The sequence below is a fragment of the Halichoerus grypus genome, chromosome 4 (genome assembly GCF_964656455.1).
Source record: "Halichoerus grypus chromosome 4, mHalGry1.hap1.1, whole genome shotgun sequence".
Taxonomy (NCBI): Eukaryota; Metazoa; Chordata; class Mammalia; order Carnivora; family Phocidae; genus Halichoerus; species Halichoerus grypus.
The window spans coordinates 133,330,249-133,354,202 of NC_135715.1; the positions used below are offsets into that span (position 1 = coordinate 133,330,249).

The window sequence follows — 23,954 nt, forward strand, 5'->3', positions numbered from 1 at the left end:
CTTCTGAGAAAAAGAAAGAAAAAGCAAGGGCACCTGAGTGGCTCAGGTCATGATCCCTGGGTCCTGGGATCGGGCCCCGCATCGGGCTCCCTCCTCAGCAGAGAGCCTGCTTCTCCCCCTCCCTCTGCCTGCCGCTCCCCCCGCTTGTGCTCTCTCTCTGTCAATTAAATAAATAAAAACTTAAAAAACAAAACAAAATAGTAAAGACCATCCTGCATGGGATTTTGATGGAGAAAGGCTCTTTCTTCCCCACTTCTACTGATTGGTGGTAAAAACGAATTCATACTCATCAACAATGAATTGGGAAACCAGCTGGAGGAGTCATTAATCTTCTTGATAGTATTTCCTGTCCTGAATGAGGTTATTTTGTTTTATCATATAGAAAATAGAAACATAAGAAATAAAAAGAGCATCATAGCAAGATTTGGTAGCAAAGGCAGGGATGCCTGGAAAGGTGCATAGCTGGAGATCGGGCAAGAGGAAATGAGCAAAGTGAGGAAGGTGATAATCCTCAGGCTAGCTGTAGGGAGAAAAGAGACTGGATGAAGAAGTTCTGGATGGGGGTGTGTGGGGGGGGGTGGGTAGAGGTGTAACCCCACAGATGAACATGCTACTAATCGTCTTCCATCATGACTGTATGTGGGTGATGTTTTGACTTGAACATAAGGGTGGATGTAGGTTCCTAGGCCAGAGAGCTAATTAATAATGCAAGGGTAAGACTAAAGGAGTCAAGTGGAATAGCCTAGAAATGTAGCATAAAAAGCACCCTAAGTCTAATTCCTCCACAATGAGGTCAGCATTGGATACCCTTCTCAAGTTCCCCTTTCTGACCCAAGGAAGGAGACCCAGCCTACCATTGGCTTCAGTCATTCACAGTGTTTGAACCCCAAAGTTTTCACTGAAGGTCATGGGTAGTGTTCTTTTTTAAAAGAGGAAATGTCTGAGCATTGTGCTGAAGAGAATATTGCCAGAGAAACAACCAGGGGAGAACTGCCATTTCTTTTGGGGATAATCCTCCTAGTGGTGAAATGCCTGGAAGCCCTATTTTGGGAGGTTTCATGGCTTATACTGTCATATAGGAGAGAGAGAGAGAGAGAGAGAGTGTGTGTGTGTGTGTGTGTTAGAGGAAATATTTTTTTTCTAAGAGTATTGAGAGTTTAGGTAACTTTTTGAGATAACTGGACATAGAAATAACAGATCTAGAACTCACTGCTATAGAGTCTGTGTTTACCCTCCGGGAAGTTGCTTGCTTGTTGCATTTCCAAGTCTCACATTGTATTGATCAAGGTAATGAGGTCTGTCATGTTAAATCCAGACTGATCCCAGAAAACCCTTTTGGTAGATGTTCTCCTTAGCCAGTCTTAAGTTGTGTGATTAAAACAGTGATTTTTGACATCAAAAACATGATATCTTGCCTTTGATTTAGAAGTTTGAAGAACAATATCTATAGTAGAAGCCTGGTTTAAAATCATTTGTCTTTATAGCATTATCAGGTATCCAGCAGATGTCACTATTACAGTCTGTTCAGTTGTTGGCTTTACTGAATAATGTTCCGAGGAAGGCTCACTTTGGGAACAATGCTTTATCAATGGTCTAATGACAGTTCCTATTAGTTTGCTGCTATGTATAGTACTAAGTCAGGTTTCTTACCTGAGTATATTTTGTGGAAGTACCTTTCTCTATCTATAAGCATAAGATGCAGAAATTTCCTGGCTATATATTTGCCTACCTACAGGAAATACATATGTTTAAATAAATAAATGCACTTTATTTTTTACCATTAATGCTACTTATGTATTTAACTTTCAATATAAAAATAGGACTCAGATGATCTGTATTTGCTCACAATACTTCTGACATCAAATGCATGGAGTTTTTTTCCCCTCACACCAACCAATTCTCCTACAATTCGGTTCACTTCTAATACTGTCTACCTGGAGTTAACATCAGATCACATAAGTTAGGGGCTTAGTTCCACAAGATTGCCCCCACTTCAGACACTAACTGCAAGTCCTAGGGTTCATCCACTCACCAAGTGGCTATAAAATGGGAGGTTTAGGGTCCCAATACCCCAAACTTGAGTTTAATAATTGGATAGGACTCAAAAACTTGGGAAAAGTTTACTGAGTATTACTGGTTTATTATAAAGGATACAACTCAGGAACAGCCAAATGGAAGAGATGCATAGGGCAGGGTAATGGGAAAGGGGGTACTGCCTCCTCTTACACTTCTCACAGGCTGAAAGTGTTCTGGACCTCATCAATTAGAGATTTTAATGGAGGCTCCATTACACAGGCATAGATGATTAAATTACTGTCAATTGGTGATTAACTCAATCTCCAGCCCTTCTCACCTCCCTGGAAGTCCAGGGTTCAGCTAAAAATCCCAATCCTTTAATCACATATGTGGTCTCTCTAGCAACCAGCCCCATTCCCCAAGAGTTACCTCCTTGGCACAAACTCAGTTATGGTTGAGGGGCTTATTATGAATAACAGAGGATACTCCTTTAACACCTGTTACTCATAATTCCATGGGTTGTTTAGCTCTTGTGCCAGAAATTGGTATGAAGACCAAATATATGTTTTTATTATATCACAATATCACAGATAATTTCTAGTGAGTCAGAATATTTCCTGATGTCATTCATAATTATATACTCCATTATTTAACTTCAAAATGTTCAGTGAACCATCAGTGAATGTCCTGATAACTTTTACATAAAAGCTATTTTCAAAAGTGGTTAAAGATACATCTCTCTTATTTCGAAGAAAGAACATACCTGAATTTGGGTGCTGGTATTAGTTAGGATAAATGACTAAAAGTGGCTTAAAGAACAAAGAAGATCAGTTGTCTCTTACGGAAGCATTTCAAAGTAAGAGGTTCATGTTGCAGAACAACTTTGTTCCATGCAGTCATTGGTCTCAGGAATCCTAGTCAACTGTGTAGTTGAGGCTGGGTTGTTGGGAGGTCCAGCCAGCAATAATGGGAAAGAAAGCATGGAGGAGGCATGCTTGCTTCTGTAAGGTTGGGCTCCGAAGTCACGCACATCTTTCTACTTGCTCCTTTGTTGAGAATTGAGTTCCACTGCCTAACTGCAAGGGAGCTTTGGAAATTTGTTCATGTGCCCAGGAAAGGGGGGATGACGGACTTTGGTGGACAGCTAGCAGTGCTAGTGGTTTGTTGGTTTGATTGGCAATGACCAAACATGGTTCTTGCTGTCCTTTTCAGGAGGTGCACTCAGTGTACAGAATTTTGGCTGGGATTTTGAATATTGGAAGCATTGAGTTTGCAGCCATATCCTCTCAACATCAAACTGATAAAAGTGAGGTGCCCAATGCTGAAGCTTTGGAAAATGGTAATTATTTGATGTCTGTGCACTGTGTAGCCAAAATGCATGTTTCTTTCACTTTGGTAGTTTTCACTTTGGTAGTTTCTCAAGATGCCGTAAAATATAGTATGGGTTTTTTCACTAAGTAGGATTCTCCAAAGGATGTCTTGTAGAACATCAGTATTCTTTTCATAAGCTGCAAATAAATGAAAAGAAATTCTATAGCAGGTAACTTTTAGCAGTGGTGTCAACACTGGCTACTTTTGAAAATCATCTACAATTTTTTGAAAAAATATAAGAGGTAGATCCCTGTCTGAATCCACTGAATCAGCATCTGCAGTGGGATAAGCACCTATTTATTTTTAAGGTTCTATAGGTAATGTGACGCAAGGAATGAGAATCCTGAGTTAGAAAAAAAGTGATTTAAATAAACACCCTTTGTGTTAAACTGCAGCATCTTTTACTGCCTTTAATAAACTACTGTGCTTTGTGACTCTTGAAAAGAATACAGTCCCTAGCTATCTGACCAAAGCCCATCATCTCCTCTCACTTTTTCTCATCAAATACCTGTGAAGAGCTTTCAGAACCGCTTGGGAGATACTGTGTCCATCTGGATACTTCTTGGGGTTAGGGACCTGGCTTATTTACTTTTGCATCTGAAGTGCCTAGGCAGAGCCTAGGACATTATAGATGCTGAGTCAGTGCTGGCTGGCTGGCTGGCTGGCTGGATGGCTGGCTGGCTGGCTCGCTGGCTGGCTGGCTGGCTGGATGACTACATTCTCTGGTATCATCCTTACCTTTTATTGCAGCTGCCTCCATTCTCTGCATCAGCCCCGAAGAACTCCAAGAGGCCCTTATCTCACACTGTGTGGTCACCCGCGGTGAGACAATCGTCCGAGCCAATACTGTCGACAGGGCTGTGGATGTCCGAGATGCCATGTCCAAAGCCCTGTATGGGAGGCTCTTCAGTTGGATTGTCAATCGCATCAATACACTCCTGCAGCCAGATAGAAACATATGGCAAGTTCCCTCAGGAAGCAGAGGCCTTGGGAGAGCTGTCAGCGACCCCGATGTCTCTCAGAGTTTGCAAGAGGAAGCGTTCGGTCCTCTCCCGAGTTTTCTTTAATGAAGCTCTCAGGTCTTTTCCTCTAAAAGGAGAATGGGATCCAGGAGAATGGAAAAGGCACATGACTGACAGCTATTATAGTGTAGTGTTCAAGAGAACAGGCTTGAATGGGAGCTGGGCAAACTGGGTTTGCATTTCAGCTCTACACTTTGATCAGCCCCCATATTCTAAGTCATTGTTTTCTCCTCTGTAAAATGAGGATAATAATATCCTCCTTATAGGGTTGTTTTTAGAATGAGACATTTCATGAAAAGTTTTAAAGCACGGGATCTTATAATATTATTGCTGCTACTACTACTTTTCTTTCCTAAGCATTAGTGGTTTCTATATTGTGGAAAAATTGACAGCATCAAATTCTAAAGAATATTCTTGCAATTAAGCCTAATGGGTGGGAAGGTCGAAGAATGAATGGGCAGCAGTTCTAGCCTCTTCGAACAGAGTGGTTCCTCTCTAATCTCTATCTGGAGCTTCTGAGTGAGATTTTAAAGGATTCTACTGCTTAAAAGAAAAAGTTGGAAATACTGTTGAGAGACTGAAGGAATGAATGGTTTAAGACACAAACTGTTTCTTCCTAGAGGCAGCTGAATGCTGCTTTTCTGTAAGTGGGTGCATATGTTGGTAAACACGTGGGCACATATATTTTCATCATCTTGAGATGAATGTTGCCTTCCCTAAAAGGCTGTTTTCTTCTCTCCCATGCAGTAATGCAGATGATGGTATGAATGTAGGGATCTTGGATATTTTTGGATTCGAGAACTTTCGGAGAAATTCATTTGAACAGCTCTGCATAAACATCGCCAATGAGCAAATCCAGTACTATTTCAACCAGCACGTTTTCGCTCTCGAACAGGTAATAGTGAACTCTGAAGTAATTAAACCTGACGGGTAAGGTGTCTCCAAGCTGCCCACAGTTTGAAGCAGGAACCCTGTTAGGCTAACAGGTAAAAGATCCTGAGGAGAAACCACTGGTGAGACAGTCCTGTCAAAATAAATAGCGTAAATTTAGCCAGAGAAAAAGTCTTGATTTCTGTGGAAAGTTACATTTCCTCACTTGAGTGGAGCTGGTGACAAGCCAGTTATTTAAATGTTGCTTCCAAACTATTTCATCACACTGTCCAAAATGCTACGTTCTCTTCTACTTTATTTGACTAAAAGCATCTATGATTGTGTCCAGCATGACACAGGATGATCTTGAATTCAGGGCACAGGTTCTTGTTCTTAACTCCCAAATAGGCCATCCCCACCCCCGCCCCTACACACCAGATCCCACAGTAACTTGGGAGTGGGGATGTCTCCAGGGAGGAGTAGGTTATGTTCTTGGTTTTCTCCAAATGGAAGTCTTTCCCTTATGAGTTTAATGATAAATAAAACAGGGTGTGACACTCATGTGGCCAAAGGCTAGGAGGCCTTCCCCTCCACCCGAATTTCTACTCCAACCCCAAGACTTTATGCTGTATGAAGTAGTGCAACAATGAACCATTCTGACTGGGCCCTTTGTTTTAGAAGTGAAGACACACACACTGTACTGTGATTACATAAACACAAAGATATGGAGTAAAAATGTCAGTATTGGTTTTATCAGTGGAACTGGATAAACCTGTATCGCCCTCCCCCTCCCCTCCCACCCTGTACAAAACTCGACCTCCTTTCACTCAAGGCTCCTTGCATTCATTTCCCTGGGAAGTCTGGAGTTTTCTCGTTTTCCAGTCTGAGATGATTCCCTTAGCAGAATCCTTTGTAGAAGGTAGAAGTCTGCTTTCTTCCTGGTTTGAGCCATATTTATCACCAAAATAATTTTTTTCAGCTTCCCTTCAATTCCATGTCAGTTTCTAAATTACGACTTACCGAGTTGGTGTTTGGGAGACAACACTGTCCCTTCTTTGGCTGCTTCAGCTGTCTGCCACAGGCTGCCTGTAGGTCAGACCCAAACCCAAGCTTCAGCAGTGGGGTATGCAGAAGAGTCTTTTACTCACATACAACTGCCTGTTTGCCACATGCAGTCAGCATTGCCAGCTACAGAGTGCGTGCTGAAGCAGCCTTGTGCTACCCAGGCCAGGGTCGGGCTGGAGAGACTCACAGTCTGTTTTGCTCCAGATGGAATATCAGAATGAAGGCATTGATGCTACCCCCGTGGCGTATGAGGACAATCGCCCACTCCTGGACATGTTCCTCCAGAAACCCCTGGGACTGCTTGCGCTTTTGGATGAGGAAAGTCGATTTCCCCAAGCAACTGATCAGACCCTGGTTGGTGAGTGTCTCTTGGAAAAGGCATAATACACTCAGGAGAGAACTTGGTTCATTGGTATTTTAACTTGGTATTCTGGCCACCTGGTAGGTTATGCAAGTATAGACCCTGTTTTTAATGAATTGAAATCTTCAGCAAATGTCCTGATAGATTTGTGTCTGAAAGCAAACCCATCACCAAGCCCTCCTCACTTTCCTGTTGCTGCCAATATCATTTTTATACCTTCTCCCTTATTTCCTATAACCAGCTCTTGCTTCCCCTCCTTTTCATACCCTTCTCTCATATCTTTGCTTGGACCCCATCTGTGTCTAGTCCAAGTTTGTATAGAAGACCCTTCTGGTCTCCTGGCTTCTAGGTTCATACTTTTCCCCTCTACCCTAAACATCCCAGCTAATTTAGTCTTTTTAAAGCCACCTTTTCATTAGGTTGCTGTTGTCTATAGGATGCCAATAAGACACCTCCTCCTGGCATTAAAGGCCCTCTGCACTCTATCCCTGTTCCTCTTGACCTTCTCTAATCTTCAGTGTTGCACACGATCTCATCCCTCACTTAGATTGTGAGATATTTAGGGCAACAAAGCCCCAATCTTTGCAACCCTTTAGTACTTAGCATGGTTCTTCACACAGAGTAGGCCCACAGTTACAACAATAGCAAAAGTTGTTATTGAGGGAGGAACAGAAAGTTTCAAGCCTTTTCCCCAGATAGGAAATTGATTGGTGGGAGAGAGTCCCTTCTAGGAGTTGAAATTGTCACCCTTGGCGGTTTCCTTTTACCTATAAAGTCATCAGAAGTTGCCACAATAAGTTTATACCAGGGTTGTTTGCCTTCCATGGGATATCTTCATGGTTCTAAAGCTAATTGGCCAGAGTTCTGGTGTCATCAGTGTCCAAGCTAGGAGTTCTGAGAACGAGAGATCTTAGGGCATAGCCTGACACTAAAGACAACATGAAACAACTAAACAAAATTTGATTGTAAGCTCATGTCAACGGGGCATTTTTCTCCATCTTTGTACCTACAATGATAACATCAGGCTGCCCTCAATATCCATTATTCTGGGTCACTCCTGGCTCAAGAAGCACCTCTTTGTTTGAAGGAGTCAGCAGTTCTCATTGTAACTTTTAAACATGACAATCCACCCAGATAAATTTGAAGATAACCTACGAAGCAAATACTTCTGGAGGCCTAAAGGAGTGGAGCTGTGCTTTGGCATTCTGCACTACGCTGGGAAGGTAAGGCAAGTGTGTGTCAGTAAACCTGAATTTGACAAGGGTAAGTGTCCATATTACCCTGTCTGTGCTGCTCACAGAAGGGCTTGTGGATTTCCTTCTCCTTTTAATTCTCTGCGAACACCTAAGTGTAATTCCCAAACTTTCTCAGTGGTGCTGCTCACAGAAAGTCGCCCTTAGCAAGAAAGCCACTTCTCGCTGGGGTGGCGTGGTGTAGCCATCTGCTTGCTGCTCACCTGAGCTCTGGCCTGGAAGTGACAGCTCTCCGGAGGGAGAACACAGTAGAGCGCTCACAGTGGTTAGCCGTGAATGTGCACGTTCTGAAGTCATTGGGAAATGTGTAGCTAACAGAGGAGGGTTAATATCACAGTGGGGCTCGGTTTTTAGCACTTTAACTATATGTGTCTACAGGACACCAAAAATGTCTAGATAAAAAGGGAAACAAATTCACTTCATCATCCAGATGTTAAGCTTTTATAACACTAACTGAAATTTCCACCTTTCATAACTTACACCTCAGTCTCATTTCAAGTTCCCGAAGCAGAGTGGTGACTAATTCAGGAAATTCTCTGGTTCTGCAGCCAACAACTCATTGCTCGAGTTACTCTCAAAGGAGTCATTGGAATTATGGCTAATTGGTTCTGGTGGGGTCTGCTGAGGACCTGGGTCCAAAAAAAGGGTAGGAGTTCAACAAAAGGCATTTGGGATTATTTTGTTGATTTAAGATTTATTGAAAGTATTCTTTATATTCATATCATGGTATTGAAATTAATTTTGCCTGACTGGAGGTTAGTTGGAGGGCAATTCTAATATAAGTAAAGAGGATTATTTTTGTCTCCACATAGTGCATACTATCTATTTTGGATCTTTGTTAGAAATTGCAAGCCAGTTTTTACCCTTAAATACTTCATTCACCTTAGCACTGATGTCTGACCATATATTAATGTCCTCCACATCTGGGATACCCGCGTCTATCCTGAGCCCCGCCCCCCATTCCTGTCCTCTTCCTTGCACCTCCCTTTCTGTCTCTCTGTCCTTCTACACCAATTTCCTATTCACCCATCTTCCCTTTCTCTTTCTTCTCCTTTCTTGATTTTAAGGGGGAAAAAAGGATTGTTTTCTTTCTGGGCTCAGTGTCCTTTCCTGAATTCATTCTTTCTCTGGCATGTTCCTTAAAATTTCTCTGACCTGGATCCCTTCTGTTGTGAGAACTGAAAATGGCTCCGCATCCCTGAGCCATCACTCATGTGCCATGAGTACCTTGGGGAGCAACAACCGTACAGTGGTTATGAGCAGGGAGCCCAAACTTCCCAGGTTTGGAAGCCTGCCTGCCACTTGTGAGATTTGTCACCATGAGAATATCACTCAGCTTCTCGCTGAGTCTCTGCCCACCAGTATAACGGAGGTAGTTAATAGCATTTACCGTATAGGACAGGTGCTTTATGCAGAGTGACCAATATATAGTGCCCAGTTTATTTTCATAGTTATTCTCACATGATATATCTTTGATACACCTCTTTTCTTCAAAGAGCACCTGAACAAGAAGTTAAGATAAATTGGCCTGTCAAAAATTACAGTTTTTCCCTCCTTATCTCATGGTCTGTGTTTAGAGGCATGGCTGTGTCAAGATAGAGTCTCTACATAGGTCGATGAGTGACTGACCTCAGACAGCTCGCCAGTGTCGCCAGCAATGGGTGATGTCAGCTAGTTTGCTATTTGCTGTTCATGTTGCAGGTATTATACGATGCTTCTGGGGTTCTTGAGAAAAACAGAGACACTCTCCCTGCTGATGTGGTTGTGGTCCTGAGAATGTCAGAAAACAAGCTTCTGCAGCAACTCTTCTCGATTCCTTTGACCAAAACAGGTATGTGGAGCCCCCGACCTCCCTGGGCCTGATGCTTCCACAAGCACTGCTGGAGTTTTCTTGTTCGTGTCTCAATACTGCCAGGGCTACAGTACTACCATGTGGAACTTTAAGCACGGGTACAGGTCTATCCAACTGCAAGAAAAGGAAAGTGATTGTTTCTTTTGCAATTTAATTGCACATCATCAGTGTATATGCACTGTGTACACACACACAGACACACACCTTTTATAACATTAACTCTTAGACTTCTCATTTTCTCTGCTTGCCTCTTTCCATTCTTCCATTTATAAAACCATAAGTTATCATTAATTCATGCTAAGCACTCTAGGGTGGTCTCAGTTTACCTAGAATTTTTTTGGGAAGATTATTTCTGTTCACATATGATTCTAAGTGAAGGGAATGTGGGGAATCCAAAGGTCATGGGGTCATGGGGTCCTCAGAGGTCACCTGGTCCGACTCACTACCCAGTCAGTGACCCCACCCCCCACTCTCCTAACCAACTTAGAATAGGTCCATCATGGCCTGCATGCCCGGCCTTTGCCCTCTCACAGCCACGTTTTGCTTAATGGCTTCTGTTTAGCTGCACTGTCAGTTCTTATGATAAGAATTAGAAAACTAGGGCCAAAGAACAGAACTTCCCTGTCTTTGCTGTTTTGCCAAATAGATTCCCATTTGGTCAACCTGGGATCTGCTACCTTTGGCCGAGTAGCCCACTAGGTCTTCTCACAACTTTCCTCTCGAGGGAGTTATGTGCTGAGGGTCTGTCTGGAAACAGCTGTGGGTATGCTTTTATGAAAACTGGAGGAGAAGCCTCTTTGTCATTGTTCATTATTTCCTTTTCTTTCTTCCCACTCCCTCTTGAAATCATTGGCACCCATGTCTAGCTTGGGGCCTTTGTATGCTGAAAGGGAGTGGCTGCCAGGTCTGATTTTTAGCAACATGCAGAGGAATGAAAAACTTGGCTAAGAAAAAAGCCACAGTCTACAACCTTTGCTTCATCTTAACTTGGGAAGAAAGTTGAAACCAGTTCTTAACTTTCTTCAAACATGCTCCTTTAAACAAAAATAGTAGGGTGCCCATGAGAAAGCTGCCTCCACCTTTCTTTCCAGACACCTCCCTTGGGCAGAGCCAGGATTTGATTTATCATCTCCTTATGAAGATATTTACCCTCAAACCTTGGTTCTAAAGAGATTGTGCATCCTACATTGAAGGTCAGAATATTAATCAAGCTTCTAAATTTTAAAACATCTATTTTTGGTTTTAATGTATTGCAGCCTTTGAAGGTGGGAGAATTTTATTGGACAGAAGTAGTTTGTTTTGTTTTTGCTGAAATTATAAATATTTGTTTCAGAGTGGCCAGATGTGAGCAGGGCTCCCTCACCAGACACTTAGGTCTTATCAGGAAACTTATGTGCAGGGGCAAAGATACACCCATTATTAATACCCCTAATATGTACTCTTTGAAGTGAAATCTGTCCAAATGACTTGTCAGTTGGCATTTACACTCTCTCATAAATATGAGTAACGATTTATCAAATCTGTTCACAACTTTGGAATTTCCAATTTTTCAGGGGTTGGCAAAATAAAAACAATTTCGCAGCCTGGGCCACTAGGTGGCGTGATGCAAGAAGTCAGACTTCGGCAGCAAGCCTTGTGTTTGCCCTTGATTGCCTAAATGGGGAGGAACAGGAACAAAGAGATAGCCTCTGCTTTTTTTTTTTTTTTTTATGCTTTTTGCTTTTTGCTTTTCCCTGAAAGAGCTTTCCTCCTGTCTTGTAACTCTTTGTGAATCTTGCCTTCAAACTGCATTCCATACCTCCTGGAGGAAACAAAAGTGAAAAAGAAGACTGGAAACAAACATATTTTCCTAACAAGCTTCCTTGTATTCCTGAGTTGATATGGTATATGATAATTTCTTTTGAAATCCTAAACTTTATTTTCTCCACATTTTGAGTAAAATTTAGAAGCCACAAAAACACATCAAAACTAATAAGCATGATTCTATTTTCTTTTTCTGAAATTAATCATATAAAAATGCCTTCAATCAACATTTATAGAACAGCTTCTAATAATAAGACACCGTTTAGGCAGCAAGGAGGAGATAAAGATAAAATGGCTTTGCCCTAAAGCAACGGGAACTTTCCTTTACCTTCACTTTTCTGTCTAGAATTTACGTCCTTATGATGATATTTACCCTCAAATATCAGTTCTTAAGAGATTGTGCATCCAATGTTGAAGGTCAGAATATTAATTAAGATTCTAAGTTTTAAAACATCCATATTCTATATTTTTTGGTTTTAGTATATTCCAGCCTTTGAAGGTGGGAAAACCTTACTGGACAGAAATAGTTCGTGCTATTTTTACTGAAATTGTAAATACTCGTTCCAGCACATGTCTCTTATGAAAGCAGATGTGGATGTACATCTCAGCATTCTTGCTGGAAGCAAGGTCCCTCACATCCTGGCATTTTAAAAAGAGTATGCTGATATTTTCAGTGAATGAGAAACCATTTTCTTGGTTGTTTTTATTTTTATTTTTTACTCTGTTTTGAACCCTTAAATTCTTGTTTTATTAAAATTAAATGGGTCACTAGTTCAATGAGCATAAATAGATATGGGTAGTTACTTTACAAACTTCTTTAGGAGATGAACTACAGAGAGGAAGGAAAAAAACCAAAGTTGGGAAGCTTGGGAGGCTGTTAGCCCCAGACTTTGAAAAGAGGTCCATTGTTGGGACTCCTCAGTTTCGAGTGAAGAGAACTCTATGGGATATTGGCACTGCTCTGGCTCGTGGTCCTCATGGTGGTTATGTGTTATAATATCTGTTATGCTGTACATGTTTTGCAAACTTTTCTGTACATGCATTCTATTTCACAATAGCACTTTTATTTTCCAAAAGAGAGAGGAGATCTTAAAATGCAAAGAGAAACTTTTTTTATCTAAGATTTCCTGTTCCCTTAAGTTGAGGTTTCCTGGTAGCTAGACTGTTGCAGCCCTTGGCGTTCAAAGGCAGGCATCAGAGAGCTCCTGGCTGACATTCCTGTTTGTTTAAATCAGCCTCCTCTCTGGGCTGCTGGGCAGGTAGGTAACAATCCCTTCATTAGTGTTTATAAAACAGAAGTATTGGTTCTTGGTCTAATCTCTTAATGAGGTTGAGAGGATTAACCTCTGTGTGTCTCTGTGTGAAACCATAATATAAAATCAGAGAGAGTAATCCAGTTGACATTTTCCTGTTTCCTGTACCCACCTTCCTGTTCATGTTGTACATCCCCAAATATCGAAAAGGTTAAAAAACGTGGGGTGTGAAGGCAGGAGGCGCAGGGTCATCGGGAGATAGGGCTTCTCCCAAATTTCTGTAGCTCCCTGAGCAGCAGCCCCTTCTTCTGGCACGCAGCTGCCTGCTCCCACTCCAGGGTACTCACTGGCCATCAGGTGCTCGGAGGCAGCTCAGACTTATGGGACTGCTCTCTTGCCTCTAGATGGGCCACTTCAGACGTGGTGAAATTTTCTTTGTAATTTTCTTCCTATTGATAGGAAGTTCTCTGAAGATTTCATGCATGAAAATTTGATGTGGCAGCAACATTGCTTTCTAAATCTTCAGCTGGGACTTTTCATACTGCATGATCTAGGTAGAAAAACATTAAAAGGAAAGATGTTATAACAAGGTTTCATCGCCTATTTTCTTGTTTGGGGGACGTTCCACTTGCTACTAATAAACTAGAGAAAAGTTCAAAAGGCTCAAGGAAACAAAGACAAGAGATTTCAAAAAGAACTTGAAAAATCCATTTCTGTCTTTGAATTGTGAATTCTGACTTTCAAGTAAGGGTTTGGGGTTTTAAAGGAGTTCAGAACTTGGAAGAAACTAGAAAAAACAAGAGCAGTGCCAGAGGGAATATTCTACGAGCCTCCAAGTCTGGCTTTGCTTCAGAATCTAGAACTGAGTTTGGCTCTATTTTCTCCTGCCCAAGCTCTCCCAGGTAGTTTCCCTTGGAATTTCTTTGAAGTGAAAATCAACAGTAAATTCGCTTTATCTTGACTTCCATTGGTTCTTCTTTTTATTTGGATGGGGGAGGGGCAAGATGAGCCCCCTCGTTGTATATCTGTAAAATACTAACACCATCACTGCTGAAATACTTGTTGTTGCTTCTTCCTGATTCTGTCACTCCCCAAATTCAGCATTCAGCTCTTAAGAGGATGCCTTTTGGTAACTGTCTCTGGGAGTTTTCCTTTTCCACTTATGGTTTCTCCTCCCTACTGGCAGTTCAGAAAATGGGTCTAGCAGGATGAGCTGACTCTAAATGACAAGGTTCCAGGGTCACAGACATGGACAGTGCTTGCCTCCTCCTGAAACAGCAGCTCTAATGAGCCAACCCTGTCAGGAAGCCCCGAGGGGTGAGTTCCTCAAGCAGAGACCTGCTTCTTTCTATTTAATTTGAGAGTGTATTTCAGTCAGTAGATAATTATATATTTAGGGTCTATCTAGATGTTGTGTTGTGCATAGGTGCTTTCTAGAAGGAATAAAAGAAAATCCCAATTTGAATAGTCAGGGACAGACAGTGCGTATCCTAAATGTATAAAGTATGCACAAAATAGTGTAAATTCTGAATAGGCATGTAAGTCAATAAATGGGGACAATGTAAGCATTGTGTCTGTATAAGTAAAAATAGAGGGAAAAGTCATGGAAATATGTGTTCGTATGGGAGAAAACTTCTTTTAATTGTGAAGACTTCTTGGAAGAGTTTTTTAAAATTTATTTTTATTTTTATTATTTTTTTAAGATTTTATTTATTTGAGAGAGAGCACGAGCCAAGGGGAGAGAGGGGCAGAAGGAGAGGGAGAGGGAGAAGCAGGCTCCCAGCTGAGCAGGGAGCCCCACACGCGGGGCTCGATCCCAGCATCCTGGGATCATGACCTGAGCTGAAGGCCACGCTTAACCGACTGAGCCACCCAGGCGCCCCGGAAGAGTTTTTTCTCTTTGTGGTTTTGTTTGTTTATTTGTTTTAATGGAGAGTAGAAAAAAATTGAACAGTCTGGAAGTAATGAGGCATTCTAAGCCAGGGTCTATAGCACTGGAAAGGAGAGGAAGGCAGTGGGATAATTAAGTGACTAGGACATGAGGAAAGGACTCAGGGCACAGGGAAGGAAGCAAGATGGATAAATGATGGCAGTCTCTGAGCCAAGGGTGGGCTTCTGATGCCAATCTGAAATACTGTGGGTGGTCAGGACAGGCTCCTGGAGAGAACAGTTGTAGGGTGAGAAAGGAAAACTTGTGTGGGGGTGTTGACTGACTGAGAACCAGGGTGCGCCCCATGTGTTTGGAGCCATGTATGAGTAGATGCTCCATAAATACTTCTGCATTCTACATTTAGATCTAGCATCCATTTTGAGTTAATTTTCTATGAGGTATGAGGTTGAAGTTCATTTTTTTTTCCATAAGTATGTCCACTTGCTCGAACACTATTGAAATGGTTGTCTTTTCTTCATTGAATTGCTTTAGCGTTTGTCAAAAATCAATGGTTATATTTGTGTGGGTCTGTTTCATTGATCTGTGTATTTAATTCTTCACCAGTACCACACTGTCTTTACTATTGTAGCTTTATAGTAAGTCTTAAAACAGGTAGTGCGATTCCTCCAAGTTTATTCTTCTCTTTCAAAATTGTTTTGGCTATTTCAGTTCCTTTGCCTTTCCATATAAATTTTGAAAGTAGTTTGTCTATATCTATACAAAATCCTGCTATGATTTTGATTGGAATTGCATGAAATCTATAGACCAGTCTGGGAAGAATTGACATCTTCATTATGTTGAGTCTTTCAGTCCACAAACACAGTATGTCTACTTGTGGATCTTACTTGATTTCTTAATCAGTACAGTTGGCCCTTGAACAACATAGTTCATTTGAACTGGGTGGGTCCACTTATATGCAGACTTTTTAAATAAATATAGTACAGTACTGTAAATGTATTTTCCTTATGACTTTCTTAGTAACATTTTCTTTTTTTCTAGCTTACTTGATTGTTAGGATATAGTATATAATATATATAACATACAAAATATGTGTTAATCAACTGTTTATGTTATTCAGTAAGGCTTCCAGTCAACAGTAGCTTATTCGTAGGTTAAGTTTTGGGGGAGTCAAGAGTTATTTGTGGATTTTTGATCATGTAGGGGTTTGGCACCCCAAACTGTGTGTTGTTCAAGGGTCATCTGTATTTTGTTTTGCATACAGATCCTGTACATGTTTTGTTAGATTTATACCTAAGTATTTCAACTTTTGGAGCTAGTAAACATTTTTTGTTTGTTTGTTTTCAGTTGTCCGGCTAACATACAGAAATACCATTGATTTTTGCAGATTGATCTTATCTCCCACAACCTTGCTAAACTCAGTAGGAGTTTTGTTTTTGCTTTTTTGATTCCTAGGGATTTTCTACATAGACAGTCATGTTGTCTATAAATAAGAACATTTATTTTTCTTTCCATTCTTATGCTTTTTATTTCTTTTTCTTGCCTTATTTCACTGGCTAGGACTTCTAGTATAATGTTGAATAGAAGTGGTAAGAGGGGAAACATCCTTCCTTTGTTCCTGATCTTGGGGGGAAAGAGTCTTTCACCATTAAGTATGATGTTAGCTGGAGGTTTCATGTAGGTGTCCGTGTGCTTGCTATTCCCTCTATCTGGAATATTTTCCCCCAAGACATACCCATAGCTAGCTTCTTCACTTTCTTTAGGTCTTTTATCAAAATCTGCTTTTCCTGTTAAAATGTCAACCTACTCAATATTTTATATTCCCATTTCCTGTTTTATTTTTCTCCTTAGCACTTATCACTACCTTATATACCATATACAGTTATTTATCTTGTTTATTGTCTGCCTTCCTCCACCATAATGCAAGTTCCAAGATGGCAGGGATTTTTGTCTCGTTTGTCTATTACTGTATCCTACCTGGCATATAGTAGCCATTCAGTTTATGCTTACTGAATAAATGATGGATGAAACCAAATCTACCCAACCACCTGTATCTGTTCCCATTTCTGTCTTCCTTCTAAATGACTGGACTATGCCTGCCCTTATTACAGGCCAGCTCTCCACTTGTCCTCTCTATTCCTTCCCCTTTCACTTTCACAAGGACTTTGATCATGAAGTTATTTCTCTTCTCTTCTGCATCATCTGTTTATCCCTCTTAATGTGATCATTCTCATCAACATAGTGTCTTCCATCTTTTTGACTCCTTATTATATGTTAAATTGTGTTTTCCCCCACCACCGAAAAGATATGTTGGAGTCCTAAGCCCCAATACTTCAGAATGTGACTTTATTTAGAAATAAGGCCTTTACAGAGATAATCAAGGCAAAATGAAGTCATCAAGGTGGGCCCTAATCCAATATGACTGCTGCCCTCATAAAAAAGAAAAATTTGGACATAGAGACACACAGGGAGAGTGCCGTGTGAAGATGAAAGCAGAGAGCAGGGTGATGCATGTACAGCTTCTCTCACCTGAACCTCTGAACTAAATTCTGTTTCTACTCTTGCCTTTTACAGCCTAACAGCTAAACTGTAGTCTTTTAAAAAATGTAACTCTGGTCATCTCACTCCCCTGCTTAAAGCCTCCAATGGCCCCTCATCACACCTAGAATAAAATCCAAAACTCCTGGGGTGCCTGGGTGGTTCAGTTGGTTAAGTGTCCAGCTCTTGGTTTCAGCTCGGGTTGTGATCTCAGGGTCCTGAGATTAAGCCCCATGTGGGGCTCGCCACTCAGCAGAGAGTTTGCTTCCTCTCTCTCTCTCCCTCTGCCCCTCCCCCTGCTCATGCATTCTCTCGAAAATAAATAAATATATCTATAAAAAAAAAAATCCGAACTCCTTTCCTTTTCTACAAACATGATCAGTCCCTGCCCTTCTCTCTGTCCCGATCTTTACCCCTCACTTTCTGTCTTCCTTCTGTTACTCAGATATTCCAAGCCTTTTCCTGACTCTGCAACCAGCTGCTCAGTCTGCCTGGAAAACTCTTTCTCCAGATCTTACAGGTCTGTCTCCATCTTGTGATCCAGAATCCTGCTCAGATATCATCTCCAAAGAGAGATCTTCTCTGTCCACCCAATGGAGAGTAGCCCCACACCTCCATACTCAGTCTGTTACATTACCCTGTTTAACTATCTCCATTGGGATCTAACATTATCCTCTCTATGTATCACCTCCTTCCCCCGTCCCCAATGCTAAACTGTAAGCTCCTTGACAGCAGAGACCTTATCAGTCTTTTTTTTTTTTTTTTTTTTACCACAGTATACCCAGAACCCAGAGCAATGCCCAGTGCATAGTAAGTCCTCAATAAATGTTTGTTAAATAACTTGGTAACTCCTGCAAGGTAGAAACTAAAGCTAAAATCCAAATCTTGACTCCCAGTTTAAGGCTCTATACTAATTTATGAGGGCTGCCTCATAAATTTATGAGTTCAGTGCTTGGTCTACCCAGCTATGCAGTTCTGCCCATGTAACCATCTTGTCTACCTGAGAAGACTGTTAGCCCCATGAGAACAGAGAGGTGCCTTCTGTTTTATGTATAACAAGGCACCACAAATAAAAAGTGGCTTAAACAAGAGATATTTATTGTCTCACAGTTCTGGAGTCTAGAAGTCCAAGATTAAAGTGTTGGCAGGTTTGATTTCTTCTGATGCCTCTCTCCTTGGCTGGCAGATGGCTGCCTTTTCAGTATTCTAACATGGTCATTCCTTGGTCTGTGTGTATATTGTGTGTCCCAATCTCCTCTCTTTATGAGGACACCAGTCATATTGGATCACCCATTTGACCTTAATCACCTTTTAGAGGTCCTGTCTCCAAATGCAGTCACACTCCGAGGTACTGGGGGTTAGGACTTGAACATATCAATTTGGGTGGGGGGATATGATGCAACCTATCACAGATCACTAATAGCTGAGGGAGCTGTTCGATATGAGCCCCCTACCTCTGGGACATGTGGGGGCCACCACCTTTCCCCAAAAAACCCAAGGACAGCTGTGACCTGCCAGAGAGTGTTTGCAGCCTCACCCAGTCAGGGAAGGAGAGCTCTGTTCTCTCCCTTTTCCTTTCTCCCTTCTGCTGACCAGATGAACTAGTCTGGAGAAAAGAGAAGACTCCCCCAAGCCATGAAAGCCATCAATCCAGTCTGGAGGGAAAGGGAGAATGGGAAAAAGAGCTTTGAATTGGTATGATATCAGAAGTTAAAAACAAATAAGAATGTATCTTTAAAACCAAAAGTAATCTTTAATAGAAAATATCTAAAAGATCTATGAACTGGGGCAGAAATATGGTTAAGAGAACTGCCATCCTCACAGAAAGGTGGGTCAGTGTGGGTGAGGGAAATGACAGGAAAAGGCAATGTTTATCCCCAATGAACTGGGATGCCTCAGTATGCTGATTTCATGCTCCAGGCACAGCAGAGAGCCACAAAGCTTTCTGTACATGTGACCCTAGGAGGCTGGCAGTTTCCATCACTAACTGGGGATTCATCCCAGCACCAGCCTGGAGCAGATGAGAGTCAGATTTTTGTCTCAGGAATAGGGCAAGTGGCACTGAATAGGGCAAGTCACTCATGAGTAACAGAAACAGCGAATGTTAATTACATGGGCTCTTCATCTCCAACAATCTGTCATCAGAATTTTAGTTCAGTGCTTGGTCTACCCAGCTATGCAGTTCTGCCCATGTAACCATCTTGTCTACCTGAGAAGACTGTTAGCCCCATGAGAACAGAGAGGTGCCTTCTGTTTTATGTATACAGAGAACATGTAGTCGGAACTGTTCACAGTACTTCACAGCTCCACACCGTTGCCCACATGCATTCCGCTTTCTGGAATTGTGTCTGTCCCCCACCCCCACACTCATATCACACCTTCCATCCTTCCCCCTCTCCTGCCTCTGAATCCTTTTTTCTTTTTTTCTTTTTTTTTTTTTTAAATCTCCAGAACTCAGCCCTAGCCTCACCTCCTCCAGGAAATTTTGGGTTGGGTCCAATTCCTTGCACCACTGGAATGTAAATTCCATGAGGATAGGATTTTATCTATTTAGTTAGCTCCTCTTTCCAACTCCTAGCGAAGCCCCTGGCACATAGGAGATGCTCAGTAGATCTGTCTGTTCAGGCAGGGAGTGCAATTTATGACCAGAATTTCCTGGTGGTCCTGAGAGCACTAGAAGCACGTCAGAAATACTGGACCACCCTGTGATTTGCGGTGTCGGTTGGAAGCCCACCATCATCGGACATCTATGTTCACAAGTTGTGAAATTCAGAGAAGAACTCCACTTAGAATTCCATAATCTGAATCTAGAAGAACAAGTGTGAAGCCCTGTTTGGACTCAGGTACCAGAGAAGTGCAGGTGTAATTGCAGTTACATCTGGCATCTAAAATAGATTGCTAGCCCCCTTCTGGCTGGAGTGGGCGGGAGGGGGCTGTCCCAGAAGCAAACAGCACACACGGGATTAAAGTATAGACTGTGCCAGGAAGCGTGAGAGCCATGTATTTGCTCAGAAATGTGACCGTCCTGGGGGCTGTGGGTGATGTGTGGCCATCCCTTACCTGACTGCCTGAACCTCTGCTGCCTCTGTGAAGTTCTGTGACGGGCAGCATCCTCCTCTGCCCTTTAACAGGCTGGAGGAGGAGGCAGAGCTTCCTGGCAACAGCTGAACAGCCCCTGGAGAACCTTTACACCTTCTTACCTCTCCCTTTGTGAATGGTTTTCAGTCAAAAGCCTTGCAGAAGACAAAATGCCTGTGTAGTATGGTGGTGGTGGGCAGAGAGCATCTCTTGTAATTCTAGTTTTTTCCCCCTTATCCCTGAATGCTTTTAGGTTTTGAGTTTGCATTTTCCAAGTGCTATTTTCTTTGTGTTTAAACGTAAGCAACTTAAGTGTTTCTTTCCTTTTTAAAAGTTGGCCTTCAGTTTCTTCTACCCCATCAGCTGTGGTGGAGTGAGGAGCCCTGGACTGTTAAGTCGGGAGACTTAGATATAGATTGCTACTTTGTATCTCTCGGATTTAATTCTCTGAACCAGCTTACCATCTGCACATTGAGGGGTTTGCATGAAAAACCTCCTCCGATTAGATGGAACCTTAAGGTCAAACAGACAAACCCCTAATAATCTCTAGCCCAAACCTTCAGTCTGGAATTTGAAAGCTTTCACTGGGCCCTCTTTTGTGTGTGGGTCTGTAGAACCATGCTGTCCAGTGTAATGTAAAATGTTCTATTATCACATTTTAAAATGTGAAGAGAAACAGGTTGTCTAAGTCTGTTCAGGCTGCCATAACAAAATACCATAGACTGGGTGGCTTATAAACAACAGAAATTTATTTCTTACAGTTCTGGAGGCTGGAAAATCCAGGCTCAAGGTGCCAGCACATTTAGTGACTGATGAGAGCCCATTTCCTGGTTCACAGAGCGTTTCTGCTGTGTCCTCATATGATGGAAGGGTCAAGGGAGCTCTCTGGGGCCTCCTTTGTGAGGGCACTGATCCATTCCTGAGGGCTCTGCCTTCATGAATCCCCTAATAACCTCTCAAAGGCCCCACCTCCCTGCTCAGAAACACGGTCACCCCGGGGGCTCTGGGTGCATGTGTGTACCATCACATTGGGGGTTAGGATTTAACATATGAATGGGGAGGGATATAAACATTCAGTCTATAGCACAAGTAAAGGTGAAATAATTATAATAATGTATCTTTACTTAATATATCAAAAATAGTATCATTTAACATGTAACCAATATAAATCTTACCAATGCGATATTTTACTTTTTTTGTTGTACTATGTTCTCAAAATCTGGTAGGTATTTTACACTTATGGCATATCTTAATTTGGACTGGCCACATTCCACATGTTCCGTAGCTACCATATTGAATAGCTGTCGCTCTGATGAATCGCTGTCCTGGCCACAGAAGTGCCTCATTCCTGCTTTTAAAGAGAAGTGCAGAGATGACAAAGAGCCCTTCTTGCTGATCCTCCCAAAGAAAATAAAGTCTTCTCTCTTCATAAAACAATATTTTATTGTGTCCAGATTTGACATTAGACTATTTTCCTGTGTATGAGAGAAATCGCTCTTCTGGATTTGCCAAGTTCCAGTATAAGCTTTTAAAAATTTTTCCTGACTCTTTTGGCAGAGATAGAAATATTCCCATATTGTCAGTAGTGAGAGCAGTGTTTCCCAAAATGTGTTTCATGAAGCACAAGGTTTGTGGGATGTGAAGAGGTGTGAGGTGAATAAGAGATTCCCGTGGTCAAAAAGTGTGGGGAATACTGATTGTGAAAATCCAATACATAGCTTTATTGCAGAAATACCAAGAGATGCCTCTTACATACAGAGCTTCCAAAACCAAGAAACTGCTTTTTGTGGAAAGCATCTTGAGGGTCAGGAGTCAAGTGGGACCCGCTGAGGCAATGCTGATCAGAGAATTTTCTCCCTGACTTCCTTTTCCAGGGCAACCTTGTCATGTGGGTTTTAAATCCATTCCCAAAAGTTCCTTTCTTAGTTCAAGGGACCCTGTTGATGTTATGTTCTTGAGAAGGAAAAACTGAGCTCAATAATGAGTTGCGATAATGGCTCTAATATTGGGAACGTTAGTATCTATTGTGAATCAGATCCACTATCTTTCCTCAACACATTTTAATAGTTCTTTCATAGCTCCTAAATGTGACAGCGAATGTACATTTTATTCTAAAGTGGCAGTTCAATTTAGAGACATTTTGTTTTATTTCTTTAATGATCCTCTCAAGTATAGCAAATGTGGCAGCTGTGATTTTTTTTCAAGTGGTCAAAAATGCAAGAAAAGTAAGTTCTGCTTCTCTCAGCCAACATCCTTCTCATTCATAGAAAAGAAATATGTTCCCATTTAAGATGAAAGGTTCTTTGCTTTTATTTCATAGCTCATATTGGAGAAAAAGTCTCAAGGCCATTTACAGTTTATTAATTTATCCCACTATAAAATCTCTTTATAATGGGGCTTTCAGGTCATTTTAACCCTCCTCCTTCCTTCCCTTCCTGAAAGGTAACTCCAGGCACTGCAAATCAAATGATTTAGAAACAAAGCCATTATAATTATAATCTCTCTACTTAGAGATGGATCACAATTTAACACTTTTTCCCCAGGAATTTGGGTCATATTAATAGAAACTGTATTTTTCTCTTTAGAATACAAGACTAGCTTCTGACAGTCTGGTCCATATGTTAGAAGCATATAAAAGTTAATCATTTTGCTGTGGTGCCAGCTTGTGTGTGAAGAAAAGCTGTAAACCACAGCTGTATGGAGTAACAATTGTGAACTTTACTGGCTTGCACATGTGAGACATCAGTAAACCAAATAAAATGTCACTGAACTGAACCTGAGAGCTGGAAGTGGAGAGAGGACCGCTTAGATTTTATTAAGGTTTGTATTTAGCAAAGTCGTTCCATTCTTTGCATTTCACAAGGGTAGTTGAGGTTACACAAAAACCAAATCAACTGTTTTCCAGATGATTAGGTTTGGCTTAGCCACAACAATGGTGATTGCTTAGTAATCAGTGGGATCACTGGGTGGTTGACCTGGTTTGGTGTGTAAATGACAAAAAAAAATCCAGACATCATCTAAAATCAATTGGGTTCAATCAGTTTGGCCAGGCGGCAGTCCCATCAGTTACTCAGTGGTCTGCCTTGGATACGATCAAAAATCTGAAACTACTGCAAAATCTTAAATTAGGCCATCCCAGGTGATGGGCTTTCTTGGTGTTGACTGCTCAGTGCTCTGCACTGCTGATACGCAACCTCAGGCAAGAAACTTGAATACTCTCTGCCTCGGTTTCCTTTCTTTGTGGATTGGGGCCACAGCTCACAGGATTGTCACATTAAAAATTCATTTCAGGGCACCTGGGTGGCTCAGTTGGTTAAGCGACTGCCTTCGGCTCAGGTCATGATCCTGGAGTCCCGGGATCGAGTCCCGCATCGGGCTCCCTGCTCAGCAGGGAGTCTGCTTCTCCCTCTCCCGCTCCCCCCTCTTGTGCTCTCTCTCTCAAATAAATAAATAAAATCTTTAAAAAAAAAAAAAATAAAATAAAATAAAAAATAAAAATTCATTTCACACACTGAGCACAGTATCTACTACCCTGTAAACATTTAGTGAATGTTAGTATTTAAGAATTGTTAACTCTTTTCTGA

The 23,954-nt window shown here is 41.6% G+C and overlaps 1 protein-coding gene across 1 annotated transcript in view; it reads left to right on the plus strand.

Moving 5' to 3' along the window:
* Window positions 1-23,954, plus strand: part of MYO3B (myosin IIIB) — a 394,785-nt gene that overhangs the window by 176,293 nt on the left and 194,538 nt on the right. The window contains exons 16-21 of the mRNA XM_078070027.1: window positions 3,229-3,355; window positions 4,138-4,327; window positions 5,133-5,304; window positions 6,549-6,702; window positions 7,840-7,928; window positions 9,660-9,793. Coding sequence (XP_077926153.1) covers window positions 3,229-3,355; window positions 4,138-4,327; window positions 5,133-5,304; window positions 6,549-6,702; window positions 7,840-7,928; window positions 9,660-9,793 — 866 coding nt within the window. The remainder of the gene's footprint in view (window positions 1-3,228; window positions 3,356-4,137; window positions 4,328-5,132; window positions 5,305-6,548; window positions 6,703-7,839; window positions 7,929-9,659; window positions 9,794-23,954) is intronic.